The sequence below is a fragment of the Triturus cristatus genome, chromosome 12, assembly GCF_964204655.1.
Source record: "Triturus cristatus chromosome 12, aTriCri1.1, whole genome shotgun sequence".
NCBI lineage: Eukaryota > Metazoa > Chordata > Amphibia > Caudata > Salamandridae > Triturus > Triturus cristatus.
This window is the reverse complement of record NC_140595.1, coordinates 467,136,445-467,153,790: the sequence shown is the minus strand read 5'-3', so window position 1 is coordinate 467,153,790 and position 17,346 is coordinate 467,136,445. Positions and strand designations below refer to the sequence as shown.

The 17,346-nt window shown below is 43.2% G+C and overlaps 1 protein-coding gene across 1 annotated transcript in view; it reads right to left on the bottom strand.

The window, feature by feature from the left end:
- PEPD (peptidase D) overlaps positions 1–16,360 on the bottom strand; it is a 294,060-nt gene extending 277,700 nt beyond the window's left edge. The window contains exon 1 of the mRNA XM_085638402.1: positions 16,203–16,360. Coding sequence (XP_085494528.1) covers positions 16,203–16,219 — 17 coding nt within the window. The 5' untranslated portion in view covers positions 16,220–16,360. The remainder of the gene's footprint in view (positions 1–16,202) is intronic.
- Between the last annotated feature and the right edge of the window lie 986 nt (positions 16,361–17,346).

Sequence of the window (17,346 nt, the reverse complement as noted above, 5' to 3'; positions counted from 1 at the left end):
GAAACCTGTTCCTTTGTGCCAGGTCTGAGAACCATTTGAAAAAGACCTTGACGGAACCACCCAAGAATGGACAACCCTTTGATTGCCACATAAACCTTGCCAAAAAACTTCCAGCCTTTGAATTTAAGGATGTTCTCAAAGTAACCAGCTAACTCTATTCTCCGCCCCTCATAGGATACAGGAGACCTGTCAGGAGGTTCTAATGGACAACGACCCCACACCTCATGAAACAATTCTTGGGTGATCATGGTTATTCTGGCACCTGAATCTACAAGCAAACACACTTTAGTCACCCACGCCAATCTCAATGTAAGGGTCAACACATTCTGAAATGTCACCCACAAGGACAGTCTTTTCACCAACAACCATAACCATGTCTCTCAAATCATCCTGAATACTACAAAAATTATCAGAATCCACACATTCATCGTCAGAAACATTTGCGTCAGAGGAGCTGTTGACAGGTTTGCCAAAGTTGTAAAACCACCCTGCTTACTGCTTTGACAAACTGTGGCAAAGCGACCTAGCTTGCCACAAAACCTATAAGTAACTCTTAGCACGGCACCTTCTACCTTCTTTGACATGCGAGGGATAACCACAACGAAAACACATGTTGGTTTGTTTCAAGAACGAACCCTCTGGTCATGGAACATCATTTTATTTTATAACTTTCTGTCTAACTGCCCCCACTAGTTCATTAGACTTGTCCTCTAACTCTTTTACTGAAACTTTAGATAGCCCGATGCACTTTGCAGTACGAATAGTCTCCTCCAGTGATGGATTACCCATGGATAATAACTTCTGTTGAATAGTTTAATCTGAACATTCACAAATGTACTGGTCCCTGACCAATTGATCTGTGAACATTTCGAATTGGCACTAAGCACTCAATTGACGCAGAGCGGACACAAAAGCATCAACATCTTCTCCAGAAAGCTGCCCCCTTTAAAAAAACCTTATGTCAAATGACCAGCAAACTGGGCTGTACGTCAAAACGCAACTCCAACTTCTGAACAGCCTTAATATGTTCTCTAATGTCTTCCTCATCTTGTCCTCGTACTAAAGGTGGCAAAAGTCTTGAACACTGATCTCCCTTCAAAACCAAGGGAGTGAAGAAGAAATGTTTTCCTTTCTGCTCTACAACGAGATGCTCCAATAGCTCCTAAATACGTCGCAAAAGCATCATACTAATTTTTCCATGCTATTGGGGGGCTACTAGGAACCTCTAGAAATGGAGGAGGCAGAGAAACACTCTGCATGTTTGATGAAATGAACAACAACCACAAACAACATGTGCTCAATAGTGTTCAAACAAACAAAAACAATAGAAGGATTGTCACATAAGGTGTGGATGTCACCGTTAGACCCTGGTAAGACAAGCCCTCCAATGACACATAAACCAGAAGAATAAAAACATGTTTTTTTTCTTCCTTTTTTTGTTTTTTTTAAATATGATCTCAGACAGATGTTCGTGTTACGGTAGGTGTATCCATCAAGCTTAATAAAAAAAAATCACTTGTGAACATCCAAATGACAAGCAATGTGTGCGTGCCACCGAACCTTGTGCAGATTTGTATGGATAAAAACACCAAACATCGCCAACTGATGAAATATCAAGCTGATGCTCCAGGTGTGCGCATCACCGAAAGAAAAGCCTGAGAGTGGTTGATTTAAACAGCTACCCCAGCTGGTATGCCGGCGGACACCCAAGGTGTGTGTGTCACCACTGAGCATATACTTCCATGCTTGAAGCTCATAGTCACTAAGGAGAGAAATCAACCAATCCAAAATGGCAGCGACGCGGTTTACAGTGCGTCCACAACGTGTATGAGACGAGCAGGGCGTCGCTACATCATGAGTCAGTGCCTGGATCTCTCTGCGCCGGACTAGAAAATGGTGCCTAGCATGACACAGACTTGGTTCTACGATGCCTCCCCTCACAGGCCTCGAACCAACAGTATGCCGGACTGCCGCTTGGATTGCACTAATTTGTTGCACAGACACAATACCTCGTTGCATACGTTCTTGTACCATTCAGCAAATACGCCAAACATGATTCGCAGGAACAGCAGAAGCTTTACGAAGCGGCCATGAAAATCTTGAGAACATAAAACTTTGGTGCTCGGTTCCAACAAGACTCCGTGAGTCCTGCAGTCCTCGGTCACTCATCGCCACCATAAATGTAGGGAAAAGGACGTGGCAAACAGAGGTAGGCATCTTCAAATAAACTTTATTCGTGACAGGGACTGCACAGCAGCCGCAGGCATCAACTTCGAACAACTGACAAACCATTTCAAAACCCTGCATTCAAAGTTCTGTTGTGGAATGCTCACACGCGAGACCCCGCAAAAGGGTGAGCATTCCACAACAGAGAAAACCCAGTGAAGCAAACCACTACACTATTGTCGCCCAAACTATCAATCCTATAGTAAATATTATACTTAACACCTTGCTGGCGACTGGCTTTGTCCCTGCAAGCTGGAAAAGGGTGAAATTAATGCCTTTGTTGAAAAAACCTTCGGCTGATCCAAAGCAACTGGCAAACTATAGGCCTATCTCTCTCCTCCCTGCCTTCTCCAAAATTTTAGGGAAGGAAGTCAACCGTCAACTGTCCCATTGCCTGGACGATAACAAAATATTACACCCCAGTCAATCAGGTTTCCTACCTCACTTTAGCACTGAAGATGCGCTTCTGGTAGGTGTGGAGCATGTCAGAAGCACTCTTGACAAGGAAGGCAAGGCTATTCTGATCCTGATGGACCCAACTGCAGCTTTCGACCGGGTGCCCAACTTAAAACTACTTGAGCGCCTTCAAGAGATAGGGATCAGAAATATTGCCTTCAAATGGTTGACCTCTTTTTTGAGCAATCGAACACAAGAAAAATGGCTGCCCCCTTCTGCTTCACAAGCTAGAACTCTGACTGTGGGAGTACCCCAGGGATCGGCCCTAAGCCCCAACCTGTTTAACGTTTCCTCACGCCTTTGGCTATATTGGCAGAGTCAATGGGTCCTTCTCCTATCGAGGGCCGCTCACTTGGAATAAACTCAAGAGAGACCTCCGTCTAGTCAGCGTGCTCGCTATTTTCAAGAAGAAACTAAAAACGTGGCTTTTTATGCAGTCAGTCTAGGTTTCTATGTTTGGTGCCCTAAGCCTGAGAGCCGGGACACTCGAGTAGTTGTGCGCTGTACAAATTGCTATAACATAACAGATTTCTATAACATAACATAGAATGATGTGATGGAAAGACTCTCGACCAAGGTTACAACTAGAATTCAAGCAGATAGGCTTATCCTCCTGAAGCCTAACATCCTTCGTACTTATCAAATAATCACAAGCCCTTGGTCTTCGAGGTTGTCTGTTCTGGGTGCAAACACAGTCATGGTGTTTATTATGGAAAGGATGTGGTGTGTTGTTATTTCCTTATTTTACCCACGTTTAGCATAATCAGAGGAGAAGTGTTATACTTAGTGTTGCGTGTGGCTTTCTATGAACCTGCAGGTGCTGGTCAGTTGCAAGCCAGATGCTGCTGTATTATGGTTTTTGGTCTTGATGGGACAGGTTATAGAAATGTGCTTACCATATAGTTAGGAGAAAAAAAAAAAAAAAAGGACGGAACAGGTGTACAAACAAATAAATAAACAAACAAACACACACAAGCCCTTAGTATCAGGCCTTGTGGAAACAATGGAGAGGGAACCGGAAAGGCACAAACACTGGAGTGCCCATTGTATGAAGCTCAGCCCTTTTCCACCTACACCTGGCGTTTATGGGCCAGCTTTGCCAACACGCTAAATCTGGATATTCCAGGACGAAAGAAGCTGCATAAGGAAGTGAGAGAGGTAAGTAGCAAAAGTACAGTGATTCCTGTCGATGGAAGCTACCCACAGCAACACAAAAAACAGTCAAGGTGCAAATGGAAGGGAAGCCAGGTACAAACTATAATCAGGAGCAAATAAGCTCACCAACATGTACAGTTGACAGGCGAAGTCTGATTGAAAAATGCAGCCAGTAAATACTGCTTTGCCTATTGTGACTGGAAAGGGAAAACTAGATGCCACCCTGCCTTGTACGGACTCCTATGCCCTACATTAGAAACCTCCACCATCTTGGAACTCTGGTTGGACGCCAACACTTGCGTTCATGACTGCAATCACGATCTCGCAGGCTGCCACAAGTGTGATGTCTAACTTTGAGTTCTGACTCTTCCCATGGGTCCATAACCCCCTGAGAAGTGCTCTCAAGTAAGTCCTCGCAATGAGAGATCACGGTTTTACAGTGTGGGTTCATTGGAAGTGACAATATTCATCAAAATCACGTCACCATAGCAAAGGTGAGTCCGAGCTAGTGTAACTACAGTATATCCCTCAACATTGAATTTCTTTGTCATGCTTTATCCTCATCGACCTGCCTTCACATGTTCTGACTCACTGCACAAACAATATGAAGCTAAAGTCCGCAGATGGTCCTGTAAATGGCGACCTTCAGGCCTTTGTGTTCGAAACAGGGTTGAATCAAATCAAAACAATCAAGTGCTGAATATGCTGCGGGAACTTTGTTATGCCTGGTTATTAGATTTAGAGTGTTAGCCTGTGTGGCAGGGTTTCATTAGGAATGTTCATGGGTTGCTGGGTGATGGTGTCAGAGGATTCCAGGGTTTTCAAATGTATGCGAGGACGTTAATTGTCGAAGGTGGATGTCTTTTGTTGCCTCTGCTGTGTTGACCAGTAATAAACCAACTTCAAGGATTCACGACTCCTGAGTTTATTGCTACAATTTGACTGGCGACGATTCCGGTCTACACAGCTGTTTCCTCGAGCCTACGCGAGTATTTCAGCCTCGTCAAGACAAGCCAAAGAAAGACAACCTATTTCAAACTGAGGTGGGTGAGGAGCTGCTCCGACGCCTCGAGACAACCAGGATTTCCCCGATCCTCGGAAAATACACCCTTACGCAGCTGCAAGGTAAGGGTGTCTAATTTTTTAAAAAACAAAGACAGACTGGCAACCGTTTTTCGTGTAAACACGAACTTACCCTGACCAGAGGAAGATGGATTCATCTGCCGCCTTTTCTGGTATCGCGGAGTATTATCGCTTGGTTTCCTTCTGTTTCAGTCGTTTATGGGGATTTTTCTCGTATTTTCAGACTTGCTGCGCATGCGCGAACAAAGTGCTAATTTTATTCGTATTACGCACGCGCGAACCGGCAACACGTCTGAGGCATCTGCTTACGTCAGTCTTTCTGTTCTAGTTGCCAAGCAACAATCACCACTCGAGTGATTCAGCTCCTGTGCTGCAGTCGAGTCTAAGGTTTTACAACTTAAGATTACCGTTTCTTCTGTGGATTGCTTCTGTGATCCACACACACATACATATATGTATTTATTTTCTTTACGAAGATTGCAGATTCTTCCTGTGATCTGCACACAGTCATTTTTTTTGTTTTAAAGAAAAGAAGCAGATTCTTCCTGTGATCTGCACACAGTCATTTTTTTTTCTTGATGGTAAAGAAAAACAAGCAGATTCTTCCTGTGATCTGCACAGTTATTTTTCTTCAGTTTTAAAGAAAAAGAAGCAGATTCTTCCTGTGATCTGCACACTAACATTTTTTTTTTAAGAAATAGTTTCTTTTCTCCCAGATTCTGTATTTCTTTCCTGTCGAAGCAGATTCTTCCCGTATTCTGCATACGAAACCCAAATTTGATGTTTTTGTGAATAATTTCTTAGGTGGGTTGTTACTTTTCTGATTTCTTCTCTTTTCATTTTTTTTCTTTCTCTCTCTCAAAGCTTTTGATCACCATTCTGTACGTTTCCCTTGCCATTCACTACCAATATGCAATCTGTCAGTCCACCTCCTGCCTTTCTGGAATCTGCGGGGGATCCACCAGTTAGGTGGGAACTGTGGTTTGACGCTTTCCAAACCTATTTGGGTGCTATTGGAGCATCTAGATTCGGCGATGAACGTAAAAGATTTTTACTCCTTCATTCACTTGGTTTTGAAGGGAGGTCCATCTTCAAACATCTTCCTGAGATTGTTCATGTTCCAGGAGAAGACATAGATGTATTTCAAGATGCAGTGACCAAACTTAGGACAAGGTTTCACAAACAACCTAGTCTGATGGTTCTTCGACACAAATTCTTCAAGAGGCAACAAAAAGATGGAGAAGATGTTGACATGTATGTTTCTGCGTTAAGGAAACTTGCCTCTGAATGTCAGTTTGAGACATTTTTAGAGCAACTGATCAGAGATCAATTTGTCTGTCACTGCAGTGACAAACAGATAAGACAAAAACTTCTTTCTCTCTCGAATCCTGATTTAGATGAAACTATTAAGATAGCTAAAAGTATCGAAACTTCACAAATATCTTTAAAAGAATTGGAAGATAAGCTTCCAGACCCGGTGAATGCGATCTCGTCCAGTTCAAAATTCAAGCGCAGTGACCCCAAACCAGAGGTTAAAGATAATGAGTCTAAAAGATCCACTTCAAAGAAAAATATGTATGTCTCACATGACCCCAAGAATATGTGCAATAGATGTGGTAACAAACAACATCAGAAGGGGACTAGATGCCCAGGAATAAATGTTATATGCAGTTATTGCAAAAAAACAGGGCATTTTGCCAAAGTTTGTTTCAAGAAGAAATTTAATGAGCAAAAAAGGTCTGTTGCATGTGTGTTAGAGTCAGACTGTGAGTCAGATTCAGAAACAATTGGTGTTGTTCTAGATAGTCCTGATCATGTTTTAAAGATTTCTGATGAAACAGACTGTGTCGATCCGATCGTTGAGATTTTGGTGGGGGACAAAGCACTTAATTTACTTGTAGACTCTGGAGCTAGGATAACAATGATAACCAAGGAACTATTTGAGGAAACCTGGGGAGATAGGAGTCTGCTACCCCCCGATCGCTCGCCAGTATCCTATGAGGGTCGTAGGATAGAACTGTTGGGATACTTTGAGGATGAACTTCGATTTGATGGTAGAGTGATCAAGGGCAAGATTTATGTTGCTGTCAAAGGACTAAACATTTTAGGATGGTTTCACCAGGGGTTATTTGGGATGATCCTAAAACCAGGTTGCAGGGTGCAAGTTTTAACAGTTTCTGATGGTGGTTTTGATGGCAATATAAAATGGGAACAACTTTTTCCTACTGTTTTTTCTAAGGGGTTAGGAACGATCCGAGGGTTCAAGCACCGAATTATTGTTAAAGAAGGGTCACTACCGGTTAAGCACAAGCTAAGGGGTGTCCCGTTCAGTGTTAGGGAGGACCTTGAAGTAGAGATTAAGCACTTGTGCCAAGAAGACATCATTGAAGCAACAGAGTCGTCTTTATGGCTTTCTCCTCTTGTCGTAGCGCGCAAGAGGTGTGGTAAGTTGCGTGTCTGTGTGGACCTTAGGTCCCTGAATAAGGAGATCTGGGTGGATTCTCATCCTCTGCCAAAAATTGACGATTTGTTTGCATGCGTCAGGGGTTCGAGATATTTTTCCAAATTAGATTTGGCAAATGCTTACCACCAGATTGAATTGGAGGAGGAATCTCGTCATTTTACATCATTTATTTCTCCTCTGGGAACTTTCCGCTATAAACGTATGCCATTTGGTTTGGCTTCTGCCGCGTCGGTTTTCCAACGTGTGATGCAGGGTATGTTGGGTGAAATCAAAGGGGTGCTGGTATTCCAAGATGACGTGCTGGTTCATTCCCAAGATATTACTTCGCACAATGTTTTGTTGAGGAAGGTCTTCGAAACGTTCAGAGAATATGGAGTGGTAGTGAAGCCAGAAAAATGTAAATTCTTATGTGATGAAGTCGAGTACTTGGGGCATCACATTTCTGGCGAAGGTATTCGTCCTAGGCAAGGTTTGTTGGATGCCATTATCAATGCGCCCATTCCGAAGGATAAAACAGGGGTTAAATCTCTGTTGGGTTTATTGGAATATTATTCTAAATTTATTCCAAACTATGCCTCGGTTGTTAGGCCAATCAGCTATTTATTGAGGAAGGGTGTTGTGTTCGGTTGGTCGAACGAGTGTAGTGCAGCTTTGGAGACTGTGAAAGTTCTACTTAAGAATAGTGAGGCACTCAAGCCTTATGATCCTTCCCTTTCTACTTGTATCACGGTGGATGCAAGTCAAGTGGGTTTGGGATGTGTTGTTACGCAAGATACTCGAGGTGGTGAAAACACTATTGCTTTTGCATCCAGAGTTTTAAGGGATGCAGAAATGCAATATTCAGTAATAGAGAAAGAGTTGTTGTCTTGTCTCTGGGCTGTGAGTAAGTTTCGTACGTATGTTTGGGGAAGACGGTTCACTTTGAGGACCGATCATAAACCCTTGGTGAATATTCTTGGTGCTGGTACTAGCAAGTGTTGTTCACCGAGGATTGTGAGAATGGTTTCAAGGCTTATGCAGTACCAATTCGATGTGGTCCATGTTTCTGGGGTTAAAAATACAAGAGCGGATTTCCTGTCTAGATTTCCTGTAGGCTTGGACCAAGGGGTCTGTTCAGATGAATACCAAGAAGACGAAGACGATTCAGATGATTGTTTCATAGCTGCGGTAGACATTGCTGTTGGAGACGAAGGGAGTTGGTTAGAAGCCATTGCTCAAGACGAAGTGCTTCAGCAAGTGAACCATTATGTGATGAATGGTTGGCCTAGAGAGAGTACTTTGGTGCATTATTTACAACCATACTGGAAAGTTCAGTCTGAGATTTCCATTGAAGGGGGGGTGTTAGTTCGGGGAGAACGGCTTATTCCTCCTCTTGGTGTCAGGAAAGATATTATTCTCAGAGCTCATGAGGGTCATCTAGGTTTGACTCTCACCAAACGAAGAGTTCGAGATGGTTTCTGGTGGCCATCTATGGATTCGGATGTCACAGAAGTTGTTGACAGGTGCGTCATATGCAGCAAAGCTGATAAAGGCTTGAAAGTAAAGACCCCACCACTCTTGCCAGTTGACTGTCCACCGGGTCCCTGGAGTAAGTTGGGGTTGGACATCATGGGGCCAATAGAAGGTTTGCAGAATGGTGGACGTTTTGTTCTGGTTTTAATCGATTATGTCTCAAAATGGCCAGAGGTTAAGGTTGTTAAGGATATTTCTTCTTCTACGGTGATTATGTTTTTGAGAGAGGTGTTTATTCGAGAGGGGTTTCCTGAGACATTGGTCACGGACAATGGTACTCAATTTGTTAGTGTAGAGTTTGAGTCTTTTCTAAAGTCTTCCAACATTAAACACACGAAAAGTTCGCTGTATCACCCACAGTCTAATGGTCAAGTGGAGCGCATGAACAGAGTGGTGGGTGACTGTATCAGATGGGCTAAGAGTGAAAGAGTTAATATACAAGGTTCCATTGATAGTATGCTTTGGTTCTATAGAACTACTCCCCATTCCACCACTAGAGTTTCTCCATTTGAGCTATTGAGAGGACGTAAAGCCAATACATGTTTCCGACCAGGTTGGATGAATAAGTGGATCAAATCGTTACATGATGTCAACAGTCTGATGGAGATCGTGAAAAGGAATGTTGGGAGTGCTCAAGTCAAACAAAAGCGGTAGTATGATAAGAAAAATTCCGCTAGGCTTGTTGAAGTGCAGGTGGGGGATTTTGTTAGGATTAAATCTTCCATACATGTCAAGAAAGGAGAGAGTAAGTTTGGACTACCCATCCGTGTCATAGAAATCGGTAGGAATGCTGTAAAGGTTGAAGGGGGTAGTTGGTGGAATGTAGGTAAAATTGTTAAAGCTAGGGAAACAAGTGGAACAGGAGAGCCTTACTCTTCTGATGCTTTAGATGCTGGTCGTAGAACTGGTGATGTGCGTTCTACTGTGAGGAGGAGTAGTAGGACAAGCAGAATTCCCATGCGTTTTCGTGAGTGAATCTATGTTGTAGAGTTTATGTGAAAGTTGGGGTTGTTTTATATTTTTTGTGTAATGTTTATTTTGTTTTCAAAAAAATGAGAAAGGGGGATATGTTATGCCTGGTTATTAGATTTAGAGTGTTAGCCTGTGTGGCAGGGTTTCATTAGGAATGTTCATGGGTTGCTGGGTGATGGTGTCAGAGGATTCAAGGGTTTTCAAATGTATGCGAGGACGTTAATTGTCGAAGGTGGATGTCTTTTGTTGCCTCTGCTGTGTTGACCAGTAATAAACCAACTTCAAGGATTCACGACTCCTGAGTTTATTGCTACAAACTTATAGACATTGCTAGTGTACTAAAGATGAACTGTACTAACAGACACATAAGGCTACTACTTAAACGTACCTAAGAAATTGCAACAGCTCTTTAGAGGCAGGTGGCAACTTTGGAGATCTTCAGATGAGTCGACCAAGCCAAATTAATGTAAAAGAACATTGGGCTAAACCCAGAAAAGTAAAATTATAAACTGGAACACGTTGGATCTTCAACGGACAGCATAAGGCTCATGTGAATACAAATTCTTTTTTTAGACTGGACATTAATAAGGTAATCTTTTCCTATCTGAAATGACCCCATCAGAGCTATCCTCCTTTCAGCAAAATAACCAATCTAATAAAATGTCTGCACTGAGCAAAAACTCACAGCAAACGGAGGTTTAGGAATTAACTGAATAATAGGCGATAAATGGACACGTTACAAAACACACCAAAAAAATAATAATAACATTAATAGGGATAATTAGCAATGGGATTAGGATGAGCCCTTATCCCTCTGTAGGTCCTAGATGGATTAGGGGTGCATGCATGCCAGGTGCACCCCCCCCCCCCCCCAATAGCCCCATTCACTCCAGTGACCCAGTCTCTGAATTCACCTATCCGTACACTCACTGGGGGATCCCGCTATGAACAGAAAGGCTACAGGAAGATTCTATTTCAGCACTGCGCTGGCAGAGCAAAGTTATGGAAAACTGCACCGTGGCTACTGGATATAACAGCTCAACCTTAGCATGCAGCTTTTTCATTGCTGCCAAGGCCTGATTAATACAGGGGACCGCCCCAATCCATAGATCAATGCAGTAAGACTTAACAAACATAAGCGACTTGAACAAGTCCCATCCGTAATATTGATTTGCATGCCACAAGGTGCAACAAACATTTGATCATCGATTTTCTCCTTTTTCCACCACCAAGTAAAATCACAAGACTCCGAGAATGTGCTGACATAGCCATTGTGCAATCCTTGGTGTGATGAGTAATCGCGTGCTAGAGGCTGAGAACATGTCCCATAAATGACACTTCATAAAGGAAATGGACTTTGAAAGTTAAATTAGAGGAACAAGCATAAAATACACAACTGCTAAAAAGTTTTTTTTTTTTTAAATCATACTAAATAGTAGTTTCACCAGATATTCATGACAATATCTCTTGAAATGAATATCGAACTTAGGTAGGAGTTAAACCTTACAATTCATGTCAACAACTTCGGCGCAATTAGTACAGTAATCAAAGGGGCATAACCTTTGATACTTAGTTGTGGCAATTATGTCCTCGATCTTATCGGAAAGCACAGTCCGGTCATCCCTTCTTGCAAGTACAGCATTACTAAAGTCATAAAATCAACTACAACTGTAGTTTAAACATAGTCTCATAGAAACGCTAGTAAACATTTATAGAGGTTAGAGATTAAAACCAATACATATGGACTATGCCTTGTTTTCTTATGATTAAGTTATCTATTAATCCATATAACCTCATGAAGAAAACTCCACATGAAGCACACACAAAAAAATAGAAAAAAAAAATTGCTCACCGAAGTAAAAGTCATGACACGGCATGCAGAGTAATGCACAGGAGAATATGCATTGAAGTGTGGCAGCGTATAGCAAGTATATCTAAGACAGGCACAGACTGAAGAAAATCACAGAAAGTGCTATCACACTGCTAGAAGTCTGAGAATCAGGGCCAAAGCAATCTTTAGTGCAGGGGGTATAGTTAATAACGGTTTCCGGGGGTGTGACGTGCCCGCTGATCCCCAGTTATGGCTACCTTTTGCTGACCAACCAGCAAGCGGAGGCATTTTCCTCGCTTATGTTATGGCGCATTACATCCATAATCCATACTATGCCACCGCTGAGATTTCTAAATTGTGGTAGCATCATGCATACCTGGCTTTGCTGCTTAGTAGCATACCAACCAAATAGTTAACTATACTTTCATCCCTGCGGCCTCCAACCCATCAACCACATTGCCAATTGTCCATGACCACCTTTTATATCACCCTAACATCCCAGAGCAAAGGCAATACTTCACAACCACTGACACAGTCCCTCATATTCCCTTGACAACAGAGTCGATGGTGCATGTGTTTACGTCACAGTTGTGAATCCCGGGAAAGGAGGGAAGAAAGAGGGAAGGAAGGAATAAATTGTAGGGGGCTATGTGTTGAAGGGGAGAGTGAGCAAAGACATCCATGAGTGGTAAGATAATAAGCCATGCATTCATTGTTGGAGGGACTCTTCCCAACTAAGTACGTAAGTATTTATATGGTATTTCTAGAACGCAAACCTAACCAAAAGGCAGCAGAACAATACGTTTGGGAGAGTGATTGATGCCATGCTACTTTAATAGCATGGTGAGATGCGAGCCCTTCTGTGGGTGCCACAGTGGTGCACTCATAGGGACACGATGTACAGTCTTAAGGGGGTGGGAGGGTGAGACAGAGAATGGATTCATTGATGGCATGGGAAGCAAGCTAACTGAAGTGAGTAATAGTGCATGTTGATTAAGGAGACGCTCGACAGGCACCTCTACTGGATGCTCCAGACCCGTTGCCCCAGATGTGGGGTACTGACATAGTATATTATCTTCTTGGAACTTCCTGGCAAAGAAAATGTATACTCTTGGAAGCAGGGAAGAACTGCAAGGACCCAGGGGCTTAAAGGGCCTGCGCTAAGCTGACTGAAACCAGTCTTCACTGTCCTCCTGGTTCATTGGCTGTCTCAGCTGTTGGTATACCAAAGTGGAGATTGCCCAAAAGCCAAAGAAACATGGACTCTTCGTGCTCCGAGCAAGACAACAAGTAGGCAACACACGGAGAGTACCTACAGTAGGCCTACGATCACTTATGGGTGTGACAGGTTTGCCTCAGAGTCCTATGCTCTGGTGCTGGGTGAGGTCTCATAAGTCACAGTAACTTGCTATGATGTGTACCTGGTTCCGCTAACAGGGAATCACATGAATGATTGGGTATTGCTGGGACAGATGTAATGTGGGTGGGAAAACTGGATCTTCCCATCAATGACTCAGAGACTGAGCCCACCTCGACATTATTGCTAACGCTCAAAAAGGTGAGATAACCACCAAGGTTTTATAGGGAGTGAAAAAGTAGTCAGCCTCGAGGTCCTTCAGGTGACTCAGAATATGGCTCTCATTCATGACAGTTAAGGCACTCTATCTTTGATCAATATGTGTTGTATAATGCGTTCCTTATTGGTGCATTTTGAGATCCCAGCTCAGCTATCTGGATGGCGGTGGTGCTTAGATTTTGTATGATCGCAGTAGCACGCAAGATGCCATCCTCTCTATCAGAAAATATGTTGACCTATGGTAAAATGTTTAACTGTCATACAGGGTCCAGACCATCTGCATGTCAAACACAAAATGTCACTCACCAGCAGGCTCTCCACCAATCTCCCAACAGCTAACACTTTTTTATGGTGCAATCATGTCAAGACCTACCCTTTCCCTGGGTACAAAACTCTGGCATCCCCCCCAAGGACCTACGTGCACTTGCCATAGACACCAACTCTGTTGTGGCAGCAGCAACAGCATAACTCACCCTCATAAACCTATGAGTAAGAAATAGCCTCTGCACCCATAGAAGCAAAGGTGAGGGAGTATGTATATGAGGGAGGTTGTCAGCCTGTAGTGCAAACTACTACTCAACTGATGAAGCATCAGTGAAATAAGCTTTAGATTCACTCCACAACAGGAGTATTACCATTGCATCGGTAAAAGCTTAGCAAGCACTATACAAACCTATTCTACTTAGATCATCTCAAAATTACCGCTCACAACACTAGAGCAATATATCACACCACATTACTAATCTTCACTTAATTAACTTTTCTGATTTTATACTTTATGTTCCAAATAACCATTTAGAATAAACCTTGGAGGTAGCTAAATGCTTGTGAAATAAAACCAGACAGTAAAAAAATGAAAGGCAAGACGGATGAACTGGTAAAGGATATGATCGCATATATCACCGTCAGGGCAGGACTGGCCGTAGTGGGCTCTGGGCATTTCCCCGGTGGGCCGCTAGGGTGGGGGCTGGTTTTGGGCTCCTGGGGGGTGGTTTTTGTTACCTGGGGCCGGCAATATCGCCCCCGGTAACAAAATCGGCCGAAACCCTGCCCTTGCAAACAGCTAGGCCGCACCCCCTCCCTTGTCCTGATACTAAATAAGGTTAAAAAAAATAAAAAAAATATATGTATTCATTTGTAATATGACTTTTCTGTCTTTGCTCCCTTCAATGATCCGTCATGGATGATTCAGGAAGCCCTAGAACACAATTTTAAAGTGCTTTCTAGTTATATCTGCTGTTCAAAGGATACACAGAGAAGTGCTGAAAATACGGCTTTAAGTGACTGCTTATTTTTGTACTGTCTGGGACATCAAAATATGAGCTGGCAACCCTATTATAAGACTGAAAGTTTGCTGCAATAGTTTAACAATTATCTGAAACCCTATGCCGCCGTCAATAACATGCTGAAGTACTTCAAGTGTCTGGGAATGTAACCTGCATTCAGACAACTCACTCCTCATTCTCGCCCTTCACTTTCACGCTCACCCTGCACTCACAGTGATCACTCTGCACTCACAATGCACTTGCACTGTTCACCCTGTACTCACCTTTCCCCTCAATGCTCAATCTGCAATCTCACTCAAACAAGCCCATCACAAACCATGCATTCATTCATCCCACTCTGCAATTACATATGTACCCATATTCATATGGTCACCTCACTCACCCTGCAGTTACTCCTCTTACCCTACTCTCACATGGGCACTCCTGCCACCCACACAGCAAAGAAGGTTAATGTGCCTGCTACAAAGAACATGTACCAGGCAGATCACAGAACTGAGTGTGAGTAAACTATGAATAGCGCTATAAAAAATAAAAATTGTCAGAAAGGTGCGATAGAAAGAGGAGGTGCATTGTTGGTGAGTGGTAGTGAGGGAATTCAAGGAGAAGGAGGAAATGGGGGAGGGGGCGCCAAAAAAGACTGTTGCACTGTGTGCCACCAGTGCTAGGGCCAGCCCTGGCTGGGAATGTTAGCCCCCCCCACCACCAACCCGATGTTCGGGTCTAGTTGCGCCCCTGGTTTCACCCAATCACTTTTTGCATAGTAATCTATGTATCTATACTAAATATGCACTATTTTTTCACATAGTTGGATTTATTCTTACATTTATTGCATTGGGTTTGTCTAAATTAAATAAACACTCGCACACTGAACATTCTACACTGTTTTTCATGTCCCTCAATGCACACAGGGTAATCGACATCAGAAGTTGTCTCAATAACTCGACTCCCAGTGCAATATGCCTGCTGACTCCTATTTTACAACTCTGATTTTTGTGGACTTTGTCCTACGTTACGATCTGTTTTTCAAAACGTTAACAAAGTTTTTAAGGACAGACATCTCTTCTAATTGGGAATGCGGATCACGAGCATGAGTTGCTGGAAGATCACAAATTAAAACGGTTGAATTTTCACGCGACAGTCGTAAATAGATAGCTATCTGCAAAATACAGAATACAACATTACAAAGCTGGCATCAAAAAGCATTTAAACAACAATTTTATCCACGTGGTCCTTGCCAAACTCAAGTATTCGTACAAGACACTGCAACTGGAAGGCTGCAAAATATCAGTACTGCAACCTCCATTTTCTCATAAAACGGAATAGGACCTCGCTGCGGTGTCAGTTATCCGATTCCTCTCTACCCAGTATCGTTGTCCTACCCAGTGTGTTTCCGTTCCCGCTGTACCTAGTGATGTGGCACGTGTGTGCCACACACACTTGTGTCATTTATCTGCGATGCTTGCAAGGGCTCCCCGATTACTCCGTGCATGCTGTTGTACTCTATGTATTTTAAAGTTTGTTTTTCTTTTTACACATCTATTACTGTACCAGTGTCTCTCTCACCATCTGCGCATGGTTGCATTTAATGCCAAACCCATAGTCCCTATCTTTGTACCTACAGCGGTGTTTGACCAGACTCACCCAGTTGAAGCTGCCATCCTGCCTCGGGAGTCTACCTATCACGTGATGTTTCAGCTGAGCCAGAGTACCTCGTCCAGCAGGAAGCTTGCGTTCCACGCCTCTTTCTCAACCAGACAGAATCTCTCTTGCCGAGCTTCATATGCTATGGAGGAGGAGCCGCGTCCCACTCCTCTCCCCCATGGAGCCCCGCCTCTAATTTGTTTAACTGGCAATACAAAGCCTGATTCGCTAAACTTCTGGTAGGATAGACACAGTCAGCGACAAGCGGCCGATAAGTTACGTGATTAGAAAAGTATTCTTACTCTCTAGGGGCCATATGTATGAACACATTTTCCCATAGATAGAGAATGGGTAAAACCCTTTGATACATCTGGCCCTTGGAGACAAGCATCGGCAAAGCCAATAGGTCGCGCTTATGAGAGCTATTGGCTTTTTTTGTGTGCAGATTTATATAGTGCGAACTCGACCCGAAGGTATTGGAGCGCTTTACAGAGCTTTGCAGCTCACCGCCAAGTTCACGCATCAGGGGTTACACTATTGCATTTCAGTGTGGTGTTCTGTATCACCTCACTAAAATGCAGAAGTCACGCATTTGCAGCACCTCCTATCATACATGCCAACAATACATTCTAAAAAAGAAAAGTGGGAGATTTAAAAAAGAAATTAAAAAAAATCGCGGATTGTATTTCCCCCCATTGACTTCTAATGAAGCAAAAATAATTTCAGGTGAGAGACAGCCAAATCAAAGCCATTTTTAGTTAAAAAAAATCCAGTCTCCCGCCTGAATCGGGGCGATTAGCATGTATGTGTTATGTTGTCAAGCTATGACATAGTGTAGATTTTGTATGACGTGAGGGTATCCAGGTCAGTGGTTAAGTTGTAAAAAAATAAGTGCCGGGGCTCTTGTCAGGAGGCAGCTTGCACCAGCTCATTTCTCCTGTTAGCGCTGCCTAAAATGGAACCAACTACTATCCATGAAAGTTGGGGAGAGGATGTGGTGTAATGGTCAGAGCTGCTGACTTCACGCTGGGGAACCAGGTTCAAGTCTCGGCTCAACATCCTCCGATTCTGGGCAAATCACTTGATCTCCCTGTGGTGTTCATGAAAAGCACCACTGTTGATTAAGTGCTGGTGCTGAGCCCTG